Raw genomic sequence first — 27,134 nt, 5'->3', positions numbered from 1 at the left:
ATGACAAAGTTCACATGCTCAGTAAAATATTACTTAGTACAGGGATGTCAGTTCAGAATTCAGCCCTACACACTTCCTAGCAAGAGGTTGTGGCATTAAGAAAGCAAGATTTTTCATACTTAATTTGTAAATCATGATACTGTAGCGGGCCAGTACAGGCAGTTTTTCTACTCTGTTAAAGAACACTATCCCCAAGGCTAGTTGGCATATCACAAACTCAACTCCATGGGTAAAATCCTGGCCCCACTGAAGTCAATGGGAGTTTGGCTGTTATCTTACTGGGGCCAGGATTTCACCCCAGGTGTTTGCCACAAAACCTAAATCTGTAATGTATTTGTCTCTACTTAGACTGCAAGAGTCTGATATAACTAATATACTTTGGTATCAAGAGATAAGTGTCTGCTCTGCCTGACTCTCCTTTCTTGTTCTAGTGAACAGAGATACCTCACACCTGCTTTTTGCTTCAAAACAGCTTTTTAATGAAATAAGACAATAAAACAAAATGCTAGCATAAAACAGGAAATTCAATGGCCATACAACTTATAATACAAAAAGATTTTTCTGCTTATCTAAAGATAACTTAGCCATAGCAAGTTAGGGGAAGATGTACAATCTAATGAGCAGGGCAGAGGCTGGGATGTGGGTGTCAGCTAGCTATACTGAGTATATGGTTCAGTGCTTTCCTTCTACTGAGGACTGAAGCATATGAACCTTAAGCAATTTACCTGAATGAAGGCAAGTTGTTAACTTTTCAATTTTTTTTTGAGATATGAAGTATGCACTACTGTTTTACATAAATTCAGTTTTGATCCACAAAGATATTAGTGAATTGATGATTTACAATGTAATTAATCCAACCTGAATTATCCTATGAAGCGTTTCACCCAAATAAACTTCTGCATAAAGTGAAAAAAATGTACTTGTTCTTTCTGCATTGTGCACCTCAGTGAGGCACTAGTATCCACAAGATTAATAACTGTACCAAAATATATATTTTACAGAGTTTGGTTTCTTTGTGAAAGTAAGGCCATATTTCAGAATTACTTGTTCTGAATGGAAGTAAAAATAAAAATCCGTAGTAATGCTTGCTCCTTACATATAGATGGACACAAGTTACCTTTAGTACAACTGCTGGAACTGGGCATGCATTTTGATATTGAACAAACAATTATTACTTCTACGCTTTGAGTTATGTTAACTATTTTCAGTGAGACTTTTAATTCAGGAAGTTTCCCATTGAAAAAAAAATCTATGCAAAACATCAGCCAACCCTGGAGGTGCACATTTCCATCATGTACCTGGTTCCGTCTTTCACCACTGAAAGGGCCAACTAAACCCCCCCCCCTTTTTTTTTTATCCTTATGACAATGTTAGGTTATTTGTATATACAGCCAGGAAGTTGGATTTTACCTCCTATCTTGTAACCCTACAGTCTTGTTAGCTTTCCATGTTATTGAGTATCACTGTCATTACAGTCAGGAAAGTGATTTTGAAAATGACATTGAGCTATTTTATTTGTTCTTTCACAGATTCCAAACAAGATTTACAGTTTTTAAGGTCAAATGTTATTCATTCTTCTAATTAGAGGTGATAGACACTCAACCTGGGATTTTGGGAGGCGGAGGGAAAAATCAAGCCTCTTGGATCATTACTAGGAGTGAAGAATCTGTCATCAGCACTTGACCAATAATTTTATTGCTATCATGTGAAGGCAAAATAGAATCCAATTTCCTCTCCAATAACTGTCAGGGCTCAGCATGGCTTACAGGTAGCAAACATTTTTGTGAGTGGAGACATGCCAGAAAGTGCCATTTTAAATTCACTTTTCTGTTTATACTGCACTAAATACCTTGTTTGGAAAACAGTATAAATCAACCTGTAGGCATGATTTAAATTAAGGATTGGCATTTAAATGAGACATTTGGACAAAACTGGTGGTTTGATACAGGAACAATGTTGGCTGTGAGCACAGTACTCTAGGTACTACAATAAATTAATTATCCTAATGTATTTAATTGTATATAATTGTCACCTCCAGTTTATTACATAACTTAGTTCAAGTTTAATTCACTTGCCAGTGACACCTCAATGCTGAAATTAGTAATTCCACTGGACAGGAACATTGGTCTTTATTCAGATAAATATTAATAGCACTAAGCTGATTATGGAAAGTATGCCAAAATTCAGTTTCCATTTGAAGAACCCTCTTATTTTGGTTCCACTCTGTAACAACTTCTAGACAAAATACTGTTCCTCCAGGTAAGTTTATAAGCCATTCTAACAAGAGGAACGTAACTCTTTATTCGGCTGTGTTCTTAGAAAAAAAAGAACTTACATCACCAAATTGCAGGCCTTTTGTCACCTAAGGATAGTGACTACATTTGGATCTCTACGTCAAACAGCTGACTGCTTTTCAAAATGTCTCATTTGGCACAGGGTAAATGTTAAACTTGTACTATATGTAAAAATCTTCTGAAAATATGCTTGAAAATGAAGCAGGATGTGAGTATCAAACTTTATTGTACAGAGCTGATAAGATATTACATTAAAGTTAAAATCAAAACAGGGCTAATGTCCCTGGAACATTTTATAACTTAGGGAAACTTAATGCACAACTAACCTCTTGTCCAGCAACAATATTTATCTGTGAGACCTTCTTATAGACATGTTAAATATACTTTAAAAATAATATTTCCATCAGTTTAAGCAGTAGTTACATTTTTCATGAAATAAGTATTTCTATAAACATTTATGTTCAATCAAAAAAGTCACAACTGCTTTTGCACTTCTACAACTTAGAGATATAAAACAAGACAATCCTGTTTCCAGACAGACTCAGGAATAATCATCAGTAAAGTTTACCTCATGAGTAAAGTCTGTTATCTTGCATTTCTAATATTTTTGTCCTTTAACAAAACAAAACAAAAACAGCAACTTAGGGTTCCCTAATAAAGTGTCAAAAGCAAACAGATTTTTCCATGGTTTTTTTTTCTCCTGTGCAAAAAGCTTTTTGATTTGATGTTTCCATTTTGTGCCAAGTCCAATGCTTAAACCTTGGCTCAATGTTTCATGTGAAAATATTTCCACCAACTTTACACTGAAAAAAATAGCTTTTAGTGCACGGAGTAGTAGAATGTCAAAACTAAGCAGGGTTTCAAATCTACTTATTGCCCCCCCCCCCAAAGTAATATAGCCTTCCCTTTGTTCTAATGGAGGGAATCATTTCTCCAGTTCTGAAAATAAAACTGAATAAGAAGGGAACTAGAAGATTTCACTTTAAATTCCAGTTCAGGTGTGATGCACAAGAATTAAACAGTGCTGCCACTCAGCACTGGAAGACCTGCGCTCCTTGAATTTGTGCAGGAAACTAATTGCCAAAATCAAACACGCAGAATATTCACAGGGAAGATTATAAACACTTGTGCTATGCCAGAGAGAGCACAAGTCTATTTTGGCTGTGACTTAAGACTTACAATGAATGGGAAATGCTTCTCTGCAGAATGCATTCGCCACTGTAAACTTGAGATGATCCCATGGTATGAGTATAGAGCCTAGCATTATACTGTGCTTTCTTTGACAAGATTTATGCCTCAGTACTTTATGCTGCCCTCCTTCTTTCTCAAAAAGAAAAGATCTGTTTTATGCAAGATAAAAATTGTAGTTATAATTAGTTCACATACTGAACACTTAGTTTTGATTTATTATCCATCTTAACATCTAAGCATATAAAATAAAGTGTAAAAGGATGAAGGTATTGGAACGTGCTTTTCAGGAAGGCAGGTGGGAAATAAGTATTCAACATAAAATTGGATTCTTTAAATAACTTCCCTTTGGAACGCGTCACACCAGAATGAGTAAAGACACTGAAGGATTTCACTTCAATGCCTGCATTCCTGTCTTTTGTCCTTTCCCCAAGAGGAAACCCTTTGTTCTTTGTGCTCTTGTGCCTGGGGTCTGGCTGGAACTATGTACTGCTGTCTTTGGGTGGCTGGGATGGTGGAGGCTGCTGTGCTGGCTGTGTGCTCGTGGCTGTTTTGATAGAGTTCAGGGTTTTGCTAAACCAAGAGTTTTTAGCAGCTTGGATTTCATTCATAAGGGTTCCTCTCTGGTGCTCCAGCTCCTAAGGAAGTAGAATAGTCAGAGTTGATCAGAAAAATAATTGATTACAGAGAGGCATCTTCAAATTCAATCCCTGTAACTCAGTTCTTTCCTTCTACAGTCATGGGGGTGGGATTGGAGGGAGAGGCAGTAGAACTACAGAAGATAGTACTACAAATTAGAGCCCTTTTTCTTGAAGACTGGAAGGGAAGAGAGAAAAGGAACATCCCAGTTTCCTGGGAATTCACAAAATCAGCTAAGTCCAATTAGATTGGCATAAAATAAACCCTCAGAGGTGATGTGTGGGTGTAGCAATGGTACAGACACAAGCATATGCACACAAGATTTAATTTACATTAGGGTTATAGAACAATGGTATGGTGCCTTGATGGCTTGGCAGCTGTGCGTAGAGATATCTAGAAGTAAAACAATGGTATGAAAGGAAGGGTGTCTCTTGAGTTGCCTCTGAACCAATAGAGGAATGGTAGTGTTTGAGGAGTGGGGGGCTGCCTTGCTTGGATGAAGCTCCTTGCCACAGGTACTGATGGATGCCGCAAGGGATACTACTATCCATGATGGAGGTTGAGACTTGTGGTGACAGTGACTCCACAAGCTTAGCAAAAGAGGAGAAGGTACTTCTGAACAAAAGGGTAGACAACAGAAAATCATATGCCAGACAGGGCTGGGGTAAGTTAGGGGCCATAAATGAGAGCTATATTTTGGACATAGCACTATGTTACTAAAAGGCTGGATTGTGTTTTATAGTTTCTGCCATGGATTGGGAATGATGTACAGTTACATTTACCCCTAGCAGATCTACAGGAGGCACTGAGTTTCATACCCTTTCCAGAGCTATCTACCATGTAGGTTAAACATGGCCATTGTGCCACCCTTTAAGAGGGTGCAGTATGCATTCTTCTGCAGTCATCTTAGCCCCCTTTGGCTTGGCTAGCCTTGTAAGGAATGCAAAGATGACTGTATTCAGCTTCAGTGCAGGAATGAAAGGAAGAGGGAGATGCCTTTACAATTTGGCTATGTCTACACAATGTACCTTACAGTGGCAGAACTGTGCTGCTACAGTTATGCCTCTGTTAGGGCTCCTGCGTAGCCGCTCTTTGCTGGCAGGACAGAGCTCTCCTTCCAGGAAAATAAAACCATCACCAATGAGCAGCGGTAGCTTTGTCAGCGAGAGAGTGTCTCACACTGACAAAGTGCTGTCAAAACTTTTGTCAGTGAGGGGGGGAGGGTGTGTTTTTTTCACACCTCTGACCAACAGAAGTTTTACCAACAGAAGTAGCAGTGTAGATATAGCCCTTAGTGTCGCTTAATACAAGCACAGTAGCATTCTAGCACCATCTACATTGCAGAACCAAAGTCAAGGAGACAGTCACATTGCAACTAAATTCCCCATAGGGTAGATAGGACTTAATACAATCAGTCTTTTCTGTAGTAGGATACCTGTACATATACCTGAATTTTGCACTTTGCTTCCACAAGCTGCAATTTGGTCTGTGCCAGTTCCAGTTCCATCTCCCTCAGCTGCTTCTTGAGTGCATCCTTCTCATCATCTCTTTCTGTTCCCTGGGTCTCTCTGCTTATAGCAGGCAGCTTCAATGCGCCTTCCTTACTGAAAATCTCACTGCAGTGTTTGCAAGTCATCACTTTACCCTGGGAACAGCCAGAGAATCCATTTTTAGCAATGTTACAGATGTCCTGTTTCCTGGAAGAGTCGCTCTTACGTTAGATGTGCTTTTTGGTGGTAATGGTAGAGCCACTAAGTGTGTGAGATTGTCACATGCGATCTTACCTCAAATGATTTTAGAAGTTCATGAACAACAGATATGAGCACATGCACCAGGATAAGAATTCCTAATACTTTAAGCATTTTTTCAACACATCTAGACTTTGGAAGTCACATTTACCCTCTTGTTGTCAAGACTTGTGATATTTTTGCAGTACTGCGTTAATGTTAGCATAGCTGTTGATAAAGTAGATTGCAGGGTTTTTTCCTCTGGGCTAAACCTGCTGCTTTAAAAAAAAAAAAGGAATACCTTTGATCAAATATTAAGGTTAATATGGCTTTGGAAAAGGAAATATTACAGCCATGTGATATTGCTTAGAAACCCGCTCCCACCCAGGTTTTCCCTACTCGTCACAAGCAAGCACTCCATGCTGGATGCAATGGCTGTTACTTTGCTATTAATACCGGCATGTAATAGTGATACTATCTTGCAGAATGCTCCTAGTATCAAGAACACTTGACAACAGCAAGTGCCATATTGGGTTGGCCTGAAGAGGTGTTTACAAATTGACTAACAATTTGTTCCAGTAACTTTTCAGTTATCGAAGTTAAGATGGCTGGTCTATAATTCTCTGAGTCCTTTTTGTTCCCCTAGTTAAAGATCAGTATTATGTTTGCCTTTCTCCAATCTTCTGGGGCCTCACCTGTCTTCCATAAGTTCTCGAAGATGGTTGCTTCAGCTATTTTCCTTAACTACTATAGAATGAATTTCATCAAGCCCTGCTGACTTGAATACATCTCATTTATCTAAATATTATTCAAACTTTTCTCTCTATTTTGGCTTACATTCCTTCCGTCTTCTTGTTAATATTGGGTTGAATATCTGGTCACCATTAACAATAGCCAGTGTCTCAGACCACTCAGCAAGAGTAAACAAGCAAAAACATTTACTGAAATACTTTTAAGAAACTAGATGAATGTCAATCAGTCTTTATTTTTGTGAAATTGTAATTTTAGAACAGTAAGTAGAGTATCTGGCATTCTCATTTCAGAAATGTCTTTTTTTGTATAAGAGGGAAGATATGTAGGTTGCTAAACTGCCAACTACTTGTAAAGCATGAGTAAAACCCTTGGTTTAATGTTTCAGAAATAGTAAGCAGCAAAATTTATAATCGTAGCAAAAGGCAGACATTTGCCACTTGATAGCAACAGATTATATATTTCAGGAAGTTTGAAAACTACAGAAACGGAGGGATTCCATCTATGTTGCTGTGGCAGCATACAGGTGCTGTGAAGTCCCTTATTGGGGAAAATTCCCCTAGTGTGGAGACTATGTAGGACAACCAGAGACATCTCTATGCAGACCTCACAAGGCCTTGGTGTTCAGGACAGGAGGGGGATGGTTATGGAAAGTCTGGGGCAGACCAGGCCAGCCCACCATAATAAGAGCAGTTCCCTGGCCTGCCCAGAATCCATCAGGTCCAAAGCAACCTTTGCTCTTTCTGTCCTGGGCTGTGCCTGTGTGCGTGCACTATGCAAAATGGAGATGCAGTTCAGAAGCTCCCACAAAGGGCTCCCTTTCTCATCTTATTAGAACGTATAAAGACTTATCCCTCCATGCTTCCTGCCAAATTCATACATTTCTGCAGGGAAAAATATAAGCACTCTGAGCACTCCAGTTTGGAAGCTCTAGCATACTTGATGTCCCTTCACCATGCTGTTTCGGATATGTATTCTACAATTGTTTCCATCCTGTGAAACATCTGAGAGGGTATTTTAGACCATCTTCCTGGCTCACAAGGCTGCCACTATATGGCTGCAGTTCAGTTCCTTTCAGTATCTTACTGCCAGCATCTATGAATATTTGCGTTAATGACACTTCATATACAGAAGCCTCATTCTCACCTTCACAACTTCCAGTTCCTCCTTACTTGCTGTCTGTTGTTTCTCCAGCCTGGTACTCAGCTGGGAACAAATCTGGAAGAGAGAAAACCACTCCTTTGATAAAGTTTATACAAAAAAAAATCCTTGTGGTACATTTCAGCATTATTTTATTACAGCTTCACCGAAGTCATACACAGTTATTTCCTCAGAATGAATCCATTAGTGGTAGCAAGGCTGACAAAAAAGGTCTAAATGGTAGTATTCAAGATGCAACCTTAACACTGAGATTGATTTGACTAATTTCATGGGGAGCTGGCCTACATCCTTAGCCAGGAGCAGGGCAAAAGAGGCAGTTGCACTTAGCGGGTTGGGAATAGCTTGATAAGGAGGTATTCTTCTCTACGGAAAGTGGCAGATTCCACTTGGACAACTCCAGAAAGAATATAACTGTCTACAATTCATGCTCTTAGAAAGCCTGAAATGAGACATGCCCTGGTCAAAAGTACTGGGACTAGAATGCTGAGCAGTCAGCTTGCCTGAGACAGGGAGTAAGAAGACATTAAAAATGGTTTACAAATAACTATATGAAACAGGAGTTTTCTTTATAAATGTTACTTGTTTATATTCCGCAATAATGGCAGTAGTTTTCTTTATTTCAGATTCCGCCTTCTCTAGTTGTTTCCTGAAGATTTCCTTCAGCTGGAAAGTTCAAGGAGAGAAATCGTATTAGTGGGAGGGCTTTGAGGAATTTTCCAACATGTGAGTGACGACATCACTCGAACATACTCTGCATCTATAATAAGGCTATAACTCTTCATTACCAATTCCCATTACTTGATAAAGCCTGGCATTCAAAAGCTTTGTTATAGCCTGTTTTACTCAATGTGAAGTTATCTTAGTAGTATGATTGTATTCTCAGCAATATGAACAGCCATTTAAAAACAGGGACATTTACTGCATAGCTCTGGTTGGGAAATTCTGCTCTAGAGTATGGGGAACATCTTTGATTATGACTGAATACAAACAAGCCCACTAGACTGCCAAATATTGTTTAGTGTTTGGGTTCCCCAGATCCATACTCAAATATAATTTTTTCCTGGGTGCAAAGGGAGGAGGAGCATGCCAGGATTATCACAATGACTTCTCCAGCTCCAATGGCTCAGAATCGCAGTACTGACCAGTGCATTAAAATACTGTTAAATCCCATCTTGCCATTCAGCACTATAAAGAACACAGATCTTTCAACAGAAGTAAAGGTCTCTCTTGCCAGAGATGGTAACTCTAGCGACACATGGAGAGAGCCTGGGACTCTCTAGTTTAGAGAAACAGAACTGTGAAGGATAGGTGTTTGTTTGTTTGTTTTTTGGGTGGGAGACTGATAACCTTTTGTTAATGCAATGAAGCAAATAAGTCTCATTGCTCCAGCTTCTGCTTACAGATAGGTAGCAAAGAAATCCTCAAGGATGATGAGAGGGGTTTTTGCTATTGAAACACGCTTATATGTAGGTCACTGTTCAGGATTTAAAATAGCTAAACGTTTAAAAAAAAATTATAAACCAGTATCAGGTGAAACCCAGTTGGGAAAAACATCATTTCCATTCTGTCCTTGGGCTTAGGGCCTGGAAGCACTTAACAGCTCATAGCTTTAACTTGCTGATCCAGTATGGCAAATTCTATGTAACAGCCATGCCTCCAGCTACTTTTGTAAACCCTGAAGAGGGTCTTTGAGTGTGGGTGTTTTACATAATGGCAGTAAAAATGATGTTGGGAGACGGGATGAAATGTTGGGTGACAGGATTAAAATTGGAAAACGGGACCCTCAGTGCTCCAGTAGGAACACAAAAGATACTCAGAAATAGAGAATGTTAATTTTTTTCTCTTTATATGGATCTTTTATTTTCACTCTGACTTAAAGAACAAATGTTTTGATGGGCACTAACAAATGTTTGATACTCCCTCAAATTCTTGTGGTTTGTGTGTTTGGTTAAGTGGAAGTGCTTAAACAAGGCTTACCTGGGCAGTTTCTTCTTCTTGCTTCCGCTTTTCTTCCTCAGTCTCCACTAGTTTCTGTTTAGTCAGGAGAAGCTCCTTGTTCAGGACATCTGCCTTATCTTCAGCCTAACAATCAGAAGGGATGAGCTAAAAAAACTTGATGCAACTCTTCCTCCTGTGTTCTCCCACCCTCACTTTTTGCAGGAGAAACATTTTTTTTTCTAGTAACTGCTTGCTTGGTTATTGTATTATGTTTCAGCTGCTGTGCAAAGGCCACACAACTATTTGATACTCTTAACAGGAAATGTGCTAAGCCACATTAAGAGCAATTAAGGATCCTGGAGCATGTGTGAGACTCCTGGCTTATATTAGGAGATGTGTGACTGATATAAATAAAAGGAAGACTATGAATCAGAAGGGAGGCAGCATGGTATAGTGGGCTAGGTTCTCAACCAAGCTCCTGTGTGACCTAGGGCAAGTGGCTTGATCTTTCTGTGCTTTGGTTGCCACATCTGTAAAATGGGGAAGATACCTACATCACAGGAGAGTTGGTGTGGCACTTTACACTTTTCAATACTTAGTGTGCAGGCCAATATAAGAAGCAGAAAAGCATTATCTATCATTGTAAAAACGCTGCAAAAATATTTTCTGGAGAAGCCAGATAATACGTGTTGGTCAGGATGTGTGAATTTGCTCTCCCATTTGAAGAGGTAGGCATGACGAGATGTTCAAGAGTATCAGAAATGTCTTGGTATGGTGAGGGTACCTTGCTAGCCTAGCTGATTACCATGAAAAGAGGTTTTGTCAGTGTTAAGTATACTCACTGGCTAGTTAACTTCTCCATTTCTTAGATAAATATTGCATCACAGCACTCACTCTGTTTGATAAGCAGATTGATGGAAAATAACTGGCTGCAAAATCATGGGAAAAAGCACTGCAAAATGATTGATTACCTAATTCAGACATTGTGCATGTGACCTGCACCATGTTTTCCCACCATCACTGGCACTATGGCTTGCTTCTTTGCCATGCTGCCATTGGTTAATAATAGCAGTTAAATGCAGAGGATGGGTGAAATCCTGGCTCCACTGAAGTCAATGGCAGTTTTTCCAGTGACTTCAGTGGGGCCAGGATGTTACTCAAGGTGCTTTGAGACAGGAATAATGTCCCTACCTTTAGAAGCTTACATCTACAATAATAACCAAGATGCAGTGGGGACACCCCCAGGATTTCCCCACACTCCCAGAACACTAACTCCTCTCACTGTGTTTGGAGGAGGGGGAAATCCTGAGTGGGGGGGGGGGGAGATGAAGCAAGTCTTTAGCAAGGATATGAATAAGAGTAAGGTGGGAGGATTGATAGGTTATTCCACACATAGTGGCAGTATGGAAGAGGGCGCAAAGAAGAGAATAGTGAAAGGAAGAGGATAGTGATGCTAGAATCTGATGGAGCAAATGAGGTAAGGAGATAGTAAAGGAGACCTGCCAACTTTAAAAAGAAAAACAAACAAACCGGTTTTAGATCCTAGACCAGTAACATAATACATGGTTCAACATAACCAGTAAAAACACTTGAAAGAACTATCAGAATATCAGTTCCTCTTTCTGTTTGCTCAGTCCCAGGTGCTAATCTGCCTAGCACCATAATAAGTGTTATTAATTCTTGTGGGGAAGGAAGTCGTCAGTTGCACATAGAGAGGCAAAGCTATTGCCCCAGCAGGGGTGAACTGCAGGTAAAAGAGCCACTTCAATCTCCTACATAGAAGATAGCTAAAACATAAGAGCAGGAATGGGAAGACAATAAGCAGCTGTGGAGCTAGCAAGTGTTACAATTTGGCATGTATTTCAACTGCTGCTGGGGAGGACACATTTAGCATTCCACAAGGTTTGATCATCTACTCATGGCCTCCAGAGACATTGCCCTTATCCTTTGCCTCTTGTGCATCTCCCCCACCAGCATGGCTCAGGCTCTTAGTCATAACTGAGCTCAAAACAGCAGACACTGACTTTCAAAAGGCAGAGTGACTGCAGGGTTGTGGCGTGGACTGTGTTTCTTTATGTAAATTGGGAATCGTAAACAGTCAAAGCACAGTCATGCACAACTGGATTCAGATACCCTTACTCATACCGAGGAGCACCTTACCCCACAACAGCACCTATTGGCTTCAGTTTGAATAAGATGCTATTCACTGAAATAAGAGTGCAGAATCTCCTGTTTATTATTTAATACAGTAATAATTACTAACAGTTCACCTCTAAAGAATGTAGCAGAATACACTGAAGCTCTGAAGTGCACTGCATTATTGCAAAGAGATAGACAGCACCCCAGTTGTGTGTATACCTTCTCAAAGTCAACCTAATCATGTGAACAGCTCCCCCAGCACTTGTCCTCTTGTGCCAAAGCTTAGGTTTTGTAGGAACCAGATTACTGATGGAAATACTAAACATCTCAACATTCACTCAGCTTTCTTGGGAGTGCTGTCTGCTACCTTGGTAACTGGAGCTAAAATTAGATGGTTTTGGAAGAGTAGAGGAACCTGTGAGGTAAGACATACTGGATGACATTATAGCAAATTAAAGTTTTGAAGAGTATGGTGTACATTTTTCAAGTTAGTAGTCATATTCTGATATTTGCATGAGAGATTAAGGCCTACATTTTCCAAAACAGTGCAATAGCACAGGTAGTTTGGTGTCCACTGGTGCCAATATTTGTGCCTAGAACTGCATCCATTAGATACTTAGCTTCTTGATGGTAGTTAGGCAACTCAATGGGAGCAGATAAAAGCACCAATAATAATGCCTTCAATTTTGCACTCATTCAATTGTGAATGCAAAATGCTGCCATTGCCCTCCTCACCACCTAATGTTAGGAGTTCAGACTCAGGCCTGGCTACAAATCAGTGCCTGTGTTACCTGGTCCAAGTCATTTCGGAGGGCTATTTTGCTCGTTACAAGTTCATGGGCAAGGTCGTCATTCTCCTGTTCCAGCCGCATGCTGGCTTCCTGGAGCCTGCGGTTCTCCCTCTGCAGAAAGAGAGGAACAAATAGGAGAATAAGTTAATTCTTATCAATTTTAATATGAAAGAACAAAGAGACAAGTGAATATTTTGTGGGTGTGCATGAGAATGAGAAAGAGTGTAAAAACCAAGAAGGCATGAGTACACAGTTAAGGCAGGATTGCTGCTGTGGGAAACAACATTGAATTAAGCCAGCAGATGCAGTAGCTCATCTGACAGGGCCTGTTTAGAAAAACTGAACCGGTGCTATGGAAATGTAACTTGAAGGGCAGTGATTCCAATTCCATCCCTGTGGTGCTCTTTACAAACATATTTATGTTCAGGCCCAAATGACACACTGATTGTAGGTTTCCCTGCGTTCAAAAGCACCCTTCTTACAACAAAAATACTCTGCTTCTACATGATGATCATTAAGGAAAATTGGTTAGATAATAAAATCCCATACAAAACACAGTAGTAATGAACAAGAGCCATTTTTTAAGAGATGCTCTTAGTCTATTCAGGTCCAAAATAGACTCTGTCCTGCCCCATTTTACCAAATATTGATTTCAAATCTTCCATATGAATATTATGTTCTGAAAATGATGTAGAACCAACTGTCCTTCTGCTGGATCTCAAAACAAGGTGGCCTAGTAATGAACCTTTCTACAGCTCTGTTGAATTGCTTTCTCCAAAGTCTAGTGGATTATACTGTGTATTCAAATTACATCTGCTAAGAAAGAGTGCATATGGGGAGATGGCCTCTCTTTGTTCTGGAATCCTTATACATTTAACAATGATGCAGATCAACTCAGAAATGAAAAAATATTCAGTGTATAGAAGACTAGGGCCTGATTCTCCCCTGGCTTGCACCTTGTGTTGTCACCTATCCCTGTGCAAAGTGGTTGTAAAACACTAGCAACCCCACTGTAAGTAAATTAGGGGAAAAGGGAGAGAGAAATAACTAATGCATTTTTTTATCATTGGAATTATGTTTCTTGTCCAAGGACTGTAAGGCAGAAACATTTGTTAAAGATGTCTCAGGGTGAGCAGACAAGGCTGCCAAACATGCTCTGAGAATCCTCATCAGGCAGTTGACTTGAGAAGAATGGGCTAAATATGGGGATCTTAATCAAATGAATTTGCAAAGAGCCGCAGATTTGCTTGCCTGAGCCCTTGCTTAATGGCCTCTAGTCTTTCATACCAAAGAAAGGATGGGGGAAGTCTATGAGCTATTAAAATAAAGACAACATTTCAAGTTTTTATGAAGAACCTCCTTATGACTGAAGAATGGGATTCTTCACATGATAACATTTTACAAAGACCATCTCTTCACTTGAGGACAGATGTCAATTTTTTCCTTTGAACAAAAATAAAATGAAATATATTACAGCCTCTAAAATAGCAAGATACTACCCCTGTAATAAATTTTTATGAGTTACTCAACCACTACATTGCTTCAAAACAAAGAATCCTTGAACTCACTGCATAAACATGCTACTCAGCTTTCTTAATTTTCCTCCTACTCCACAACTATGTTCCTAACAATCCTAATGGAAGATATGGGTGAGGCATTAAAATCCCAACAGAGAAGGGTTGCCAACTCTTCAGGATTGCCCTGGAATCTCCAGGAATTACAGATTAATCTTTAATTATTGATTATGTCATGATGAAACCTACAGAAAAACCTCCAACCAAAACTGGCAACCCTGCAACAGAGATACAATCCTGTTTTTGCTCCAACATCTTCCTGCTGCAAGAATATTTTATATGCCTGCCAAAACAAACAAGGAGAACTGCTCAAAAAGGATGTTTTAAAAAAAAGAAAAGAAAAAAACTCTCCTGTTGTTAAACAGCTTCCTCTGTGCCAGGAAGTGGGGCCTTGGCAAATACCTAGTCTTCAGTGTGACCTTATTGTGCAACAGTGCCTGAAATATTGCACTGCACAGGAAGGTAGATTTGTTTCCTTTTGAAGACATCATACATTAAACAACTGCTACATGGTTACTGAAGCCTTAAATGAAAGAACCTTGTTATGACTTGACACAAGTAAACATCTTTTAAAGACAAAAACCTCTGCTGAGTTTTTAGTTAAATTACACTGTACTCTGCTAGAAATATAAATTTGTTAAAACTAGTTCTTCAGGTAAGGGTAATATATACTTGGATGTAAAACTAAATTACAATCTTCTATAGAAAGCCATCAAGTGTCTTTACTTCAATACTTTGTTCACACTATCAAAGGATTGCCAATTTCATTTGCAAAAATAGCTGCCTGACAGCAGATATAGCTGAAAAAGAGACATAATTAACTTAAAACTTCTCACTAGACAGAAATTACTAACATAGCTGCTATAATGCTGATTATAGGAATACTGTTTAAAGATAAGGAAGAAATCACCTGGATTCCTTACAGACCTGTGTGAAATAACCCTGAAAGTTGGTTGGCTTTAACATTCTTTGCTATGCTTTTGCCAGAAGCATCAGTGTCTGCAAAGCAAGCAGCATAAGGTGAGAACTCTTGCTCTGCACTCACAGACAAGTGGGAAAGCAAGCAATGTGGTTGGAAATGCACTATTCTCCTCTTAAATAGGAATCTGCCTGGCAAGTTTTAAAATGTTAGATGAGTCCTATTCATTACACCAGCCAACAGCTATTTACCTTTATTTTCTAGCGGAGGATAATTTATCAAGTTGCCTTTCCTTTCCCTTAGAACAAGGATACAAAGTATGATTAGCCATGACTAGGCTTCTCCAGCCCCTCCCCACTCCCTACCAATGAAGAACTGCATGCTTTCTCAGGAGCAAGTTCCTAAATCTATTTAAATCCAAAGAAACAATTATATTAACAAAAAAGAGGAACACAGTAACTAAGCTGTGCCTCTCACAAAAGGAAGTGAGCTACTTTTGCTGCCTGTCAAATGTTTTGCAGAGTTTTACATTGCTCCCCCCTGCAAATGAGGCTATCTTCAGATTCATTTTAAATACAGTTTGTTACCTACACCCAGGCTAACATCAGAACCAGCATTCTGTAACCTCACATAAGCTAGGACTGGTCAGACCTGCTAGATGTTCTACAGCTGTAAACAGAGACTCCCAATCACTCCCTGCATGTCTCTAAATACACAGCATTTATAAAAGTTTTTACTGACTGTACTAAGTATTCCCTTCTTGTTGGTATCACTGTTTCCACAAGCAGTAAAATAAAAGATGGAGCTTTCCAAAATAGTCTCCTTTTGTCACAGGAGACAGCTGGTTACATTTGGTTAGTGTCTGTAAAAGGAGGATACTGCATTTCCAATAAAGACAAACACATTACATACACACACAAATAAACTTACCTCCTGCAAAGTCACAGACCAACTACTGCTTTCAATCATTGGTGTCAACACAGTGAAAACAGGATATCCAGTGAATTTTAAATACCAAACAAAATAATTAGGAAATTAAAAAACAAAACAAAAATTCTTGATTTGCTTATCCTACACTGAGATTTTCTCACTTTGTTTTTTTAAAGGTATGGTCTACTCCAGCTTCCACTTATTAAAACAAACTTTTGATTTAAAGAAGAAAGCTGATTTGAAATTTGCAAGCAAGTCCCAACTCAGGAAGGCTAATAAACTCCACCCTCTGCTATCAAGCTAGCATGAAGGATGAATATATATAATTACCAATCATGATGCAATTTTTTTTCACTGCTGCTACTAAAGCTGGGTATCACTGTGTCACAAACCTTGCTGAAATCTTAATTTTCACATTTTGTTGTTCCAAAAAGCAGATATTTAAACATGGAGAGTTTCTTATTGATGGAAATGAAATGATTGATTGGAATTCACATTCCTGGATGGCAGCAGGTTGAACGCTCCATAAGTCAATCCAAAAGAGCAGTTAATTAGGTTAATTCCAAGATGGTAAAATTGAGATATGTAAAATGGTTAAAAGGCCACAAAGCTTTAAAGGAACAATTATCCAGGACAAAAGAGGTTTTACGGAAGGCATCACAAAGTTTTACACTGTGCTCTCTGCTACTATGATGAACTCTTGGCTATGGTTTTAAAGAAACATTCCTTCAGCTGTCATAGTGCAGAGTTTTGGGGTTTTTTAAACAAAGAAGAAAACCACTCTAATTGTTATCAAATGTTTCTTCCCCTGCATTCAGGAATGCCAATGCAACAACTAGCACCAAAATAACAATTCCTGGAATATTAATTTTTACTTATTGACACTTCAGGCATACAAAAAAGCTAATACATCTGGATTATACATTAATATAGATTAAAAATTGCTCCTGTATGGGAGTGGAGCCACACAGGTGTAACTGTTCCACTCACAGATCTCGTTGCAGGATTAAGGCTATTGTGTGCAAAATCAGGACATCAAAGCAATTTTGGATGTGAACTTTTGTTAACGGTCATATTCTAGCAGTAAAAACTAAAGTGAATATATTTATTTTATTGCAGCAAGATCACACTGTAGGAATAGGAAACTTTTCTAATTTATTTCATTAAGGTAAATAGAGCAGTGACATTTAACATTTTTGGTCCTAATCGGCTGTGAGCTCTGTGTGAGCAGATTATTTTGCCCACTGAAATCAATGGGATTCTGCATAGGTGCAGGGTCTACTTGTAGGATTCTAGCTTTTGTTTGCACATGACATTTTTTTTTACAGGACCCAAGTTTTCATAACTGATTCAGCCTATAAACCCATATTATATGTGAGAAGTTCTCAGAGGCTGGAAAAATCACCCAGAATATGGGGAAAATATTTTTCTGAATTATTTTGGTACTTTTCTTGGACACACAGCTCCTATTTTTTTACTGGCTTCTACTTACAATTTGTGATGTGTTTTAACTAAGAGTCAATTTATTTACTGAAGGATGGCAACTCAGGCTGTGTTTCTGTTTTAGTCTATGAAAATGTCAGACGTTATATTTGTCTGAATGTAAAAACCCAACAGTAAAGTTATTCTGCTGCAGAAATGTGTCTGTATGAATTTTGTTCTCCTAAATGAAATATTTCTAAATTGAGAAGAAAATAAAATAAACACTAAAGTGAATTTCAGAGCACTATTTCTGATTTGTGTGTGTGTTGAATGAAATCTGTCACAACTGACTTGCAGAAAATAAGCACGCCCAATAACTAATTCTTGCATCATACTGTACATGTAACATAGTGTACTACACTGCTTCCACTCAGTCTGTGCACAATCTGGCTAGCTGATGAGTAATCAGATGATGTAAAAAATCCCGGTTTTAAATGATCTCAGAATTTACAGACAGTTTGAGGTTGGACAGTTCTTAGAATGTAATAATAATAAATTTACAATTCTGTCCATACCTTATAGGGATATTGTCAGTCAGTTTGGACATACCACTCTACCATATCTGCTGAAGAATGTCATGTGGATTGTTTATATCTGTTTTAAAAAAATTCTACTGCAGAGAAATTAATCTCCATGTCCATGCTTGTTCCTCTGGAGATCTGCGCTGGGGGAGAAGGAATGCTTCCTCAGCAGTCCTTTTCCCCTCACCAGAACACCCAGATGCCCCTCTGTAGGTGTACTGCCCAGAAGGGACTCCACTGGGTGTTGAGCAGGGTGGGCAGGAGAAGGAGACCAGCCATTCTGTGCATCATCACCACTTGGTGTTCACTGGATTGCTGTGGAATGTGGTTAGGAGTTAATACACCTCAGCGCTGTATAGCTCTCCCAGATCCGCTCCATGACTCCCACTGAGTAGCCACCCATGCCAACAGCAGCATGGTTTTGGCTAGAGCCATGTTGCTAGCAACAGGAAGAGAAGGCCCACTGAACAGACAGCTTCTGGCTCTGTCAGTTTAAGAGGCCCTTTCCTGCGGATCCACATGATCTGTTAAGTTGGGAGGCTTCAACCCCTCCTCACTCCGCAGTCCCCCAAGCCCTGCCCCCCACATGTGAGGGGAGGATAATTCACAGGACAGTTTTATTCTTTAAGAACCGTAATGAGTCTAAGCAAAGTGACATACAACAAGGCTGTCGGTGTGCATCTAAATGATCATCCCAAAGTTGCACAGGTAGTGAAACAAACCAAAACACATGCTGAAAACAAGGAAGGAATAAATATGTTCTGCATCTAAAAGATGAACGTGCTTCACAGACCCCTGCTCCACAGAGCTCAGAAGAAATCATTAAACAAAAGCCATCCCCACTACTGAATGATGAACTGAAAATTTTTTTCTGCTAGGAAAACTGAGTCTTTAAGCCACAACCCACATGGAGAGCATCATCCCAATGCGAGCTCCTGGAGGCATCATGCAAGGACAGCCTGGGCCCTTTGACAAGGTGCAGAGTGCAATCCCCCCAGTTCTAGGGACCCTAGCACTGGCAGTGATGTGAATATAGTCCTTGCACTCCTGAACACAACGGCTGCAATGGTGTCTTTTAAGGGATGAGAAGGGCTTTGGTTTCTCCCCCTTGCACATCCATGCAGGCCTGCAGTCATAACTGACTGACCCCTATATGCATAGTCTTCGAATGTTGTTTCTCACCATTCTCATCAAGATACACTAATAAAATTAAACATACAAAACTGGAGTAAATACACTTAACAGACATGTTCTCTCATTAAGAGAGAGAACATCTTTCTCGTGTGAAACCTATCAGATAAAAAGGTTAAACTAAATGTGGCTCAGCTGGTTGTGAGGGATCACTCTACTAATCAGTGCATCAACAAAAGGTTGACCTGATCCAATCCAGATAAAAAATTACACAAGGAGTTGCATGACTGCAAGTCAGAATCCTGAATTCTAGTCCTGCCTCTGACAGTGACTCACTGTGGGTGTGGCCAAGTAAATCACTTCACCTGTTTCATGATCTGCTAAATGGGAATAATAATCCTTGCTCTTCCATCTCCCATGAGTGCTGTAAGGTTTAAATAGCTAATATGCTTGCATAGTGGTTTGAAGATGAACAGTACCCTACATTTTCTAAGTATTATTGTAGTTCTGTGTTAGTCTGAATAAACTGAAGAAAGAAAACAATCCGAATTAACAAGCAGTAAATATGGTTATTTCTATATAGGGAAATTAACTAGCATTCTCTTGGCCATGAATGCAGTCCTAGTTCTGACAGAAAATCAGATCTACAATGGATTAGAGTTATGTTAAAAAAATGTTAATTTGCAGTTTAGCCTCAGGAATCAAGAAATGCCAGTTACACTTTCAAACACAGCCCACGTCCAGACTAACCCGCGGCATCGGCGGGTTAAAATCGATTGCTCGGGGATCGATATATTGCATCTAGTCTGGACGCGATGTATCGATCCCCGAGCGCGCTTACATCGATTCCGGAACTCCATCAACCCGAACGGAGTTCCGGAATCGACACGGAAAGCCGCGGACATCGATGTCGCGCCGTCCAGACGGGTGAGTACCTCGATTTTAGAAATTCGACTTCAGCTACGTTATTCCCGTAGCTAAAGTTGCGTATCTAAAATCGATTTTAATACCTAGTCTGGACATGGCCACAGTCTTAACTCTGCCTCTTCATATGTATGCATTATAACAGTCTTTCACTACATGACTCTGTACTATTCCTCAGCATCATACATTGTTTTCTATAACCTTAGATACGGTACACAATTGTAGTACACCTCTACCCTGATATAACGTGACCCAATATAACACGAATTTGGATATAACACAGAAAAGCAGTGCTCTGGGGGGGGGGGTGGGAGGGGCTGTGCACTCCAGTGGATCAAACCAAGTTTAATATAATGTGGTTTCACCTATAACGGTAAGATTTTTTGGCTCCAGAGGACAGTGTTATATCGTGGTAGAGGTGTATCTTGTAGAACTGTTTACTATATGTATGCCACACAGAATTCATTTAGAAAGTACATAGAAAATGGCACTTATATGTTATGTATAATATTGAGTAACAGTAAAAAAGTTGCTGGCATATGCTGCCCACATAAATTCACAGCTAAGTCACCCAATAGGCAGTTCAGTGCCTCATCCCTGAGAAATGCACCGAAGGAAAGATGAGCTGTTGCTGGAAACAAGGAAAAAGGTGTAGTAGAAGGGTCCTCAATTTTAAATGAAATACAAACCTTAGAAAGAACTTACCCTATAAAAGTCTAAATCAACAGAATATATCCTTATGACAATGATAATGAAATTCAAATATATTACAATAAAAAACATTACATGGTGCGACATGTTTATTAGGGCTTGTAGGCAAAAATTGACATATTACTATATTGTATTATCTGAGGAACAACATCTGGGCACGTAATCAAAGCTCAGAGGCTCTAGTCCAACTGAACTGTGCTAAAAGTAGGACCTGAGTGCAGAAAGGTGACTTTATGAGTACTGAGTTCATCCTCAGCAAAGTTTTTCAAGATCTGTTGTGTTGGCTTATCTGTCCATTATCTGCAACATTCCTGACAAATTCTTCCTCAGTATGGCCAACATTGGTACAAGCACAATAATGCTTTTCCAAACCCCATTCTCTAAGAGTGGCAAGCTACCCTACATGTGCAATAATGTTTTTCCAAGTTTTGCCATAAACAGGGCAATTACTTTTATAAAATAAAAAGAACCAACCCCCCGCCCCCATGGTGAAATGTCAACAGCTTCAGCAAAATGTGCTTTCTAGGCCCAGATCCTACACTGAGAACTGCATGGACAAACCCCCTCTGACTGCACGGAGCCCAACTGAAGCCAATGGCCCCTATACAGGTGCAGGTGTCTGCATATCTGGTTTTCGATGCAGGATCTGGGCCATAATTTGTAAATTTATTCAGCACATTTTTGCTTTTTCCCACTGTTCATAGCTGTGCATGGGTAGATCATGGAACTGTCCAATTTATTCATTATTTGAAATTATTCACAAATTGCTTCACTGAATGATTCCTGATCTGCCTGTGCATGCAGCATTAGAAAACAAACAAGAAAGGATAAGATCATGCATACTTATATCTGCTTGTATATAACACCATACTGGCAAGATAATGGATAGTCACACAGTCAGGCCCCCACCCAGCAAGATGCTCTGTGTGGCACGAGCTACATGCCTGCAGAGAGCGGCTTTCAGCATTGGTGCCCAATTACCCTGAAAATCAGAAATTCAGATATACTGTTGAGTTAATCTTTTTTTGTGAGCCATCAACCTATCAGGCTAACAACTTGACTGCTCCACAGTAACCAAGATATTTGACTTTGAACCTGTGACCATATGTTGTTGACCCCTTGAAGCTGTAACTGATATTCATTCAAATAAATGTAATAACTACCAACATTATTCTGCTTCACACATCATTGGGGCTTTATTTTTCTCCTGTTCATTATTATGTCTACTGCAGTAGCACCAAGGGACCCCAAGCAGGGATCAGGGCCCCATTGTACTAACAACAATTATTAAATCTTGCTACAAACAGAGATTAATGACAAGGACCACATCAGTCTTGGATGAGTTCACCTTCCTAAAATCTTTGTGGATGTGACCATGCACAGTTTTTGCTAAACAGTATGTATTATTTCCTCCTTTTTGTGTCAGTAGTTGAGAATCACCCTCAGTCTCACAGCGTCTCATGCAGATTCCCAGTAAAAGCGCAACAGCAGGAGAGTTACCTACAAACATATAAACTGAAAGAAGAAAAATATTATATGTGGCTATTTGAGGGCTTTTCGAGTGTTCAATTTTTTTGACTGAAATATTCCTGGAAAATCAGAATGTCTCCAAGTAGCCAATGTGATCATTAAAGAAATTAGATAAATTTGACCCACCACTTTAATTCCCAATATAGTTTTCTGTACTGTATTGGCATATCCCAGTATGTATGAAATACTGACATAGGCACCTCTGATCACTAGTGCATGTGATTTAGCCAATGGAGTAGGTTTCCATATAGTGTCTCCTTTACCTTGTATCTGTCCATTGGGTCTTCCTGCTGCAGCTGACTCTCTCGCATTGTCTGATACTCTCTCTCATATTTCTTCAGCTTCTTTGTGGGCACCTGTGGAATACAGTCAGACAAACATGCTCTTAGAGAATCACAGGAAAAGGCTTCCAGAAGTCTTTAAATGCAAACATGAAGTAGAGGAAGCTCTGGATATTCCCTACTGAATAAGTATCAGAGGGGTAGCCATGTTAGTCTGGATCTGTAAAAGCAGCAAAATATCCTGTGGCACCTTATAGACTAACAGACGTTTTGGAGCATGAGCTTTCGTGGGTGAATACCCACTTCGTCAGATGCATGTGGTGGAAATTTCCAGGGGCAGGTATATATATGCAGGCAAGCTAGAAATAATGAGGTAGTTCAATAGGGAGGATGAAGCCCTGTTCTAGCAGTTGAAGTGTGAAAACCAAGGGAAGAGAAACTGGTTTTGTAATTGGCAACTACCTCATTATCTCTAGCTTGCCTGCATATATATACCTCCCCCTGGAAATTTCCACCACATGCATCTGACGAAGTGGGTATTCACCCATGAAAGCTCATGCTCCAAAACGTCTGTTAGTCTATAAGGAGCCACAGGATACTTTGCTGCTCCTACTGAATAATTAATTCCTTATCTCACTGTCACCACAAAGATGGTGTGAAAGCTGGGGGAAAAGTAACATTTTTGCACTCTACTTTTGTTGACAGTAAGAAGAGGCACAGTTAAGATAAACAGTTATTGATACAGCACATGTGGAGATGATCCTTACTAAGCTTAATGGCGTTTATTTTTAAATACTTCAAAAGGAAACCAGAATCCTGAAGTAGAAACATTTTGAATGAAATCAGGAGGAGGAGAACAGGTATCAATATGGGAAATAAAGGAAGAATGGCAAGAAGAACATGACCGAGGTGGCTCTGCTCTCATTCTCCTGCCCACACCAAATCTGGGCATCAGTGTCCCGGAGTTAAGTGATGCCCCATGACACTGATAAAGCTGCATTGCTCACTTCCAGCCACAGCAGGGATACAGTGAGTCAGCTACACAGATGCAAATCACAAACCGATTTGGTAAACAACTGTGCCAACAAGTCAAGTCACAGACAGCTCGATTTACATGAAAACATCCATCTGTTTTTTTGCAAAAAAATCAGTCAAGATATAGAAACAGCATCTGTATTTTTCTAAGGTGTAGAATGGAGATACTCAGCTTTACATTTATTTTTTAATTGGCTATAATGTGGCTTGTGTATACTCCCATTACTTTCTCCCTTGACAAGACATTTAACAGCACTCTAATGTCCCCATACAACCCAGAATAGGCAACAACAAAGCTGCCAGCGGTCCAGCATACATTGGCATCAGGCAAGGACATCAGTGGAAGAATATGTCATAGTGATTTATAAAAATATAAATGATTTTCCTTGATCTGTTCCTGTGATATTTCTGCCAGTCTTCTAGCCCCTGACCCCTTGTTATTAAGCAACTGATTAAAATCAGGAGCATTTCATGCTAGTACAGGAGGCTTCATGTGACATTCACGTTGCAGCTACTGGCAGGACGGGGCTGCACCACAACCATGCTGTCATCGTGGTTGTTGGGAAGAGAAGGTGGCCATTCGGCCATGTGGCCACTAGAGGGTACAGCATGTGTGTGTGCGCACACGCATGAAGGTGGGGCTTAATATAGTTTCTCTTTTCAATTTTCCATTTAGGGATTTTCTTCCCCTGCCATAGGAAAGGGCTGAGGTGGTTCCCAAAGTCACAGCAGAAAGGGTCTGGGGAGGTACAGCTGGGAGATGTGGAAGCCAATCCTGCTTGCAAGGTGCAGTACACTGCCACAGGGAGTTTCTGTGCTAGACGTGGAGAGGGCTAATACAGCACAATGGAACAGTTGCAGCCTATTGTTAAACGTAAACCTACAACCCTAAAATAAAGACTTTGAAGAGAATAAGAAGAACAGGGAAGAATACAAGCAATGCAATAATTCAGGAATGTTCATGAGAATTCTACTTGGATGCCTCTTAAATAAATATCTTTGAAAAGTGCGAAGTGATAAGAGGGAGATGGTATTATTATTATTACCTGAAAACATATTTGAATGAAAATAATTTAATAGGAGATGCTCATTTATATGTCAATTGACCTCATTAAACTATATGAAAAGCAGAGCTTCCTGGGAAAGTACAAACCATTTCATCTTTCCTACCATGCTATGGCTGTTAAGGCTACCTGAACATTCAGCGCTAAATGTACACTTCAAAGTAAGATTTTAAGGAAATGAACCAATCCTACACAAAACCCAATCTATTCCCACCCTGCTGTGATTCCATGATGTTTACTTGATCTTGCTCAGAGAAATAGAGCGGGTTCCCAGAATGACGTGTCGCTAAGATACCTTCCAAGCTTATGTCTCTTGTGCTGTTGTGTGATGCTTTGCATCTACCAGCTATTGGCACAAAACAGAGAGAGAAAAAGAAGGGAACGACAGGCGGAGAAGCATGTACCAATATAAAAAGCATGAGTATTTATGAAGGAAAAGGAGAATTAGCCCACGTCCAGACTAACCCGCGGCATCGGCGGGTTAAAATCGATTGCTCGGGGATCGATATATTGTGTCTAGTCTGGACGCGATGTATCGATCCCCGAGCGCGCTTACATCGATTCCGGAACTCCATCAACCCGAAAGGAGTTCCGGAATCAACACGGAGAGCCGCGGACATCGATGCCGCGCCGTCCAGACGGGTGAGTACCTCGATTTTAGAAATTCGACTTCAGCTACGTTATTCCCGTAGCTGAAGTTGCGTATCTAAAATCGATTTTAATACCTAGTCTGGACGTGGCCTTTGACTAGAAATTACTGCACCTTGAAGTGCTATATTGCAAGGTAAACAATTCTTTTAGACAATGTTGAAAATTTTAGATCTGTATTGGAAATTTCAGACCAATGACAGGACAAAGCCACCAAATCCCAAAGAAAGGGGCATAGTGAGGGAGAAAAATAGTAAATGATTTGTTGTACCAATCAATTTACCTACTTCTTAATATTTTTAATTAATAGTGGATCAAATCTTTAAGGTGCACATTCAAAAGTGTGCAGGCTCAATCTCATTACACTCACAAGGTCTGGGTTTGCATATATGCATATATCTACAGTCATTCACTTACATACCTCCGTAGTGAGCACCCATTCTATATACATAGGGTGTATACAAATATATTAGATTGGCTAGACAGGAAGATAAGCAGAAGAAGCCAGAGAAGAATTGCATGGTCACCTGTACTCCTTACTTTCAGGTATTTATGAGTTTAAGTCAAACCTTAATGACATATGAATGTTTATTTCGTATTTAGTGTTCAACAGAACTACCAATTAAGCAGGCCCATCATCAATACTTTCTATATTATGCACACTTCTATTGCATCCACCACTGCAGTCCTCCTGGATGGTGAAAGGGACTTGCTAGAAGGCCGTGATGGTTAAAACATGGCCTCAGTGCAGACTTACCAGTTCCTCAGAGGTCCAAACATCTAAAAGAGCTGGGGGAGTTTCTGCACAGCTTACAAAGGAAGCATGAGGCCCAAATTCTTGTGTTTTATATCCTGATATCTAACTAGGTACCTATATGGCCACAATCACTATAGCATCCAAGTGCCTCACAAAAATTAATCACTTCTCCACCTCACAGGCGTATAGATTATTACCCCATGTTACAGATGGGAACTGAAGCACAAAACAGCCTAAGTCACACAAGAAGTTTGAGGTAGAGCTGAGAATTGAACCCAGGTCCCCTGAGTCCCAGTTCAATGCAAGACCAACCTTATTCTCTTCTTTGTAATACAAGATAGCCAGGCAGAAGAAAGGCAGTAAAAAGATATGGGTTGGGTAAGCAATAACCTATACTAGTGTTAGGCCTAAATAAAAATATAGCAAACAAAACCAGGTATGCCAACCTAACCAAAGTTAGGCTAACAAAGGTTTGTAGGTAATCCCTAAGTAAAAAACACTAAAAAGCAGCAGCATGTCTCACAAGCGCTAAAAAAAAGTAAAATAAAAAAAAAGCTGCATTCCTGGCATAGTACCAAATGTGCTGTGTTCGGGCAGCTCCTTCAAAAAACTAATAAAAGCCCTAGTTTCCCAGCCTCCTTGTTTTCACTCCCTGGTTTTGTTCTTTGTTTGTTTTTAACTCCCCTACATTTCTAACTTTAGGCATGCATGTATACTAAAGGTGTCTAGTTTCTAGTTGTTAAAAAAAGGGGGTGGGTTGCTCCAGTAAATAATTTATAACGCAATAAAACTGTCTATATAGGCTTATACTAAAATATAAAAAGGGGGCTGGTTCTCTCTAAAAACAAGCTGCTCTCTATTAATGCGTGCACTTGTCAATAAAAAGCTTTTAATCAAACCTTGCTGGTGTTGCCTGTCTCTCTTGCGGTCAAACAACAAACTTTGCCGTCGGGGTTAAAGTCCCTAACACTAGGATATTTGAAGGAGGGCTGAGAGACAT

General features: G+C 39.8%; 1 protein-coding gene across 1 annotated transcript in view; it reads right to left on the bottom strand.

Moving 5' to 3' along the window:
* Positions 1-1,345: 1,345 nt before the first annotated feature.
* The window catches only part of RABGAP1L (RAB GTPase activating protein 1 like), a 570,078-nt gene continuing 544,289 nt past the window's right edge, over positions 1,346-27,134 (bottom strand). Inside the window, 7 exon segments of the mRNA XM_030571947.1 lie at positions 1,346-4,120; positions 5,569-5,766; positions 7,745-7,816; positions 8,339-8,422; positions 9,737-9,841; positions 12,628-12,738; positions 22,613-22,705. Coding sequence (XP_030427807.1) covers positions 3,965-4,120; positions 5,569-5,766; positions 7,745-7,816; positions 8,339-8,422; positions 9,737-9,841; positions 12,628-12,738; positions 22,613-22,705 — 819 coding nt within the window. The 3' untranslated portion in view covers positions 1,346-3,964.

The sequence above is a fragment of the Gopherus evgoodei genome, chromosome 8 (assembly GCF_007399415.2).
Source record: "Gopherus evgoodei ecotype Sinaloan lineage chromosome 8, rGopEvg1_v1.p, whole genome shotgun sequence".
Lineage (NCBI taxonomy): Eukaryota > Metazoa > Chordata > Testudines > Testudinidae > Gopherus > Gopherus evgoodei.
The sequence above is the reverse complement of the archived record's forward strand: the minus strand, read 5'-3'. Positions and strand labels throughout refer to the sequence as shown.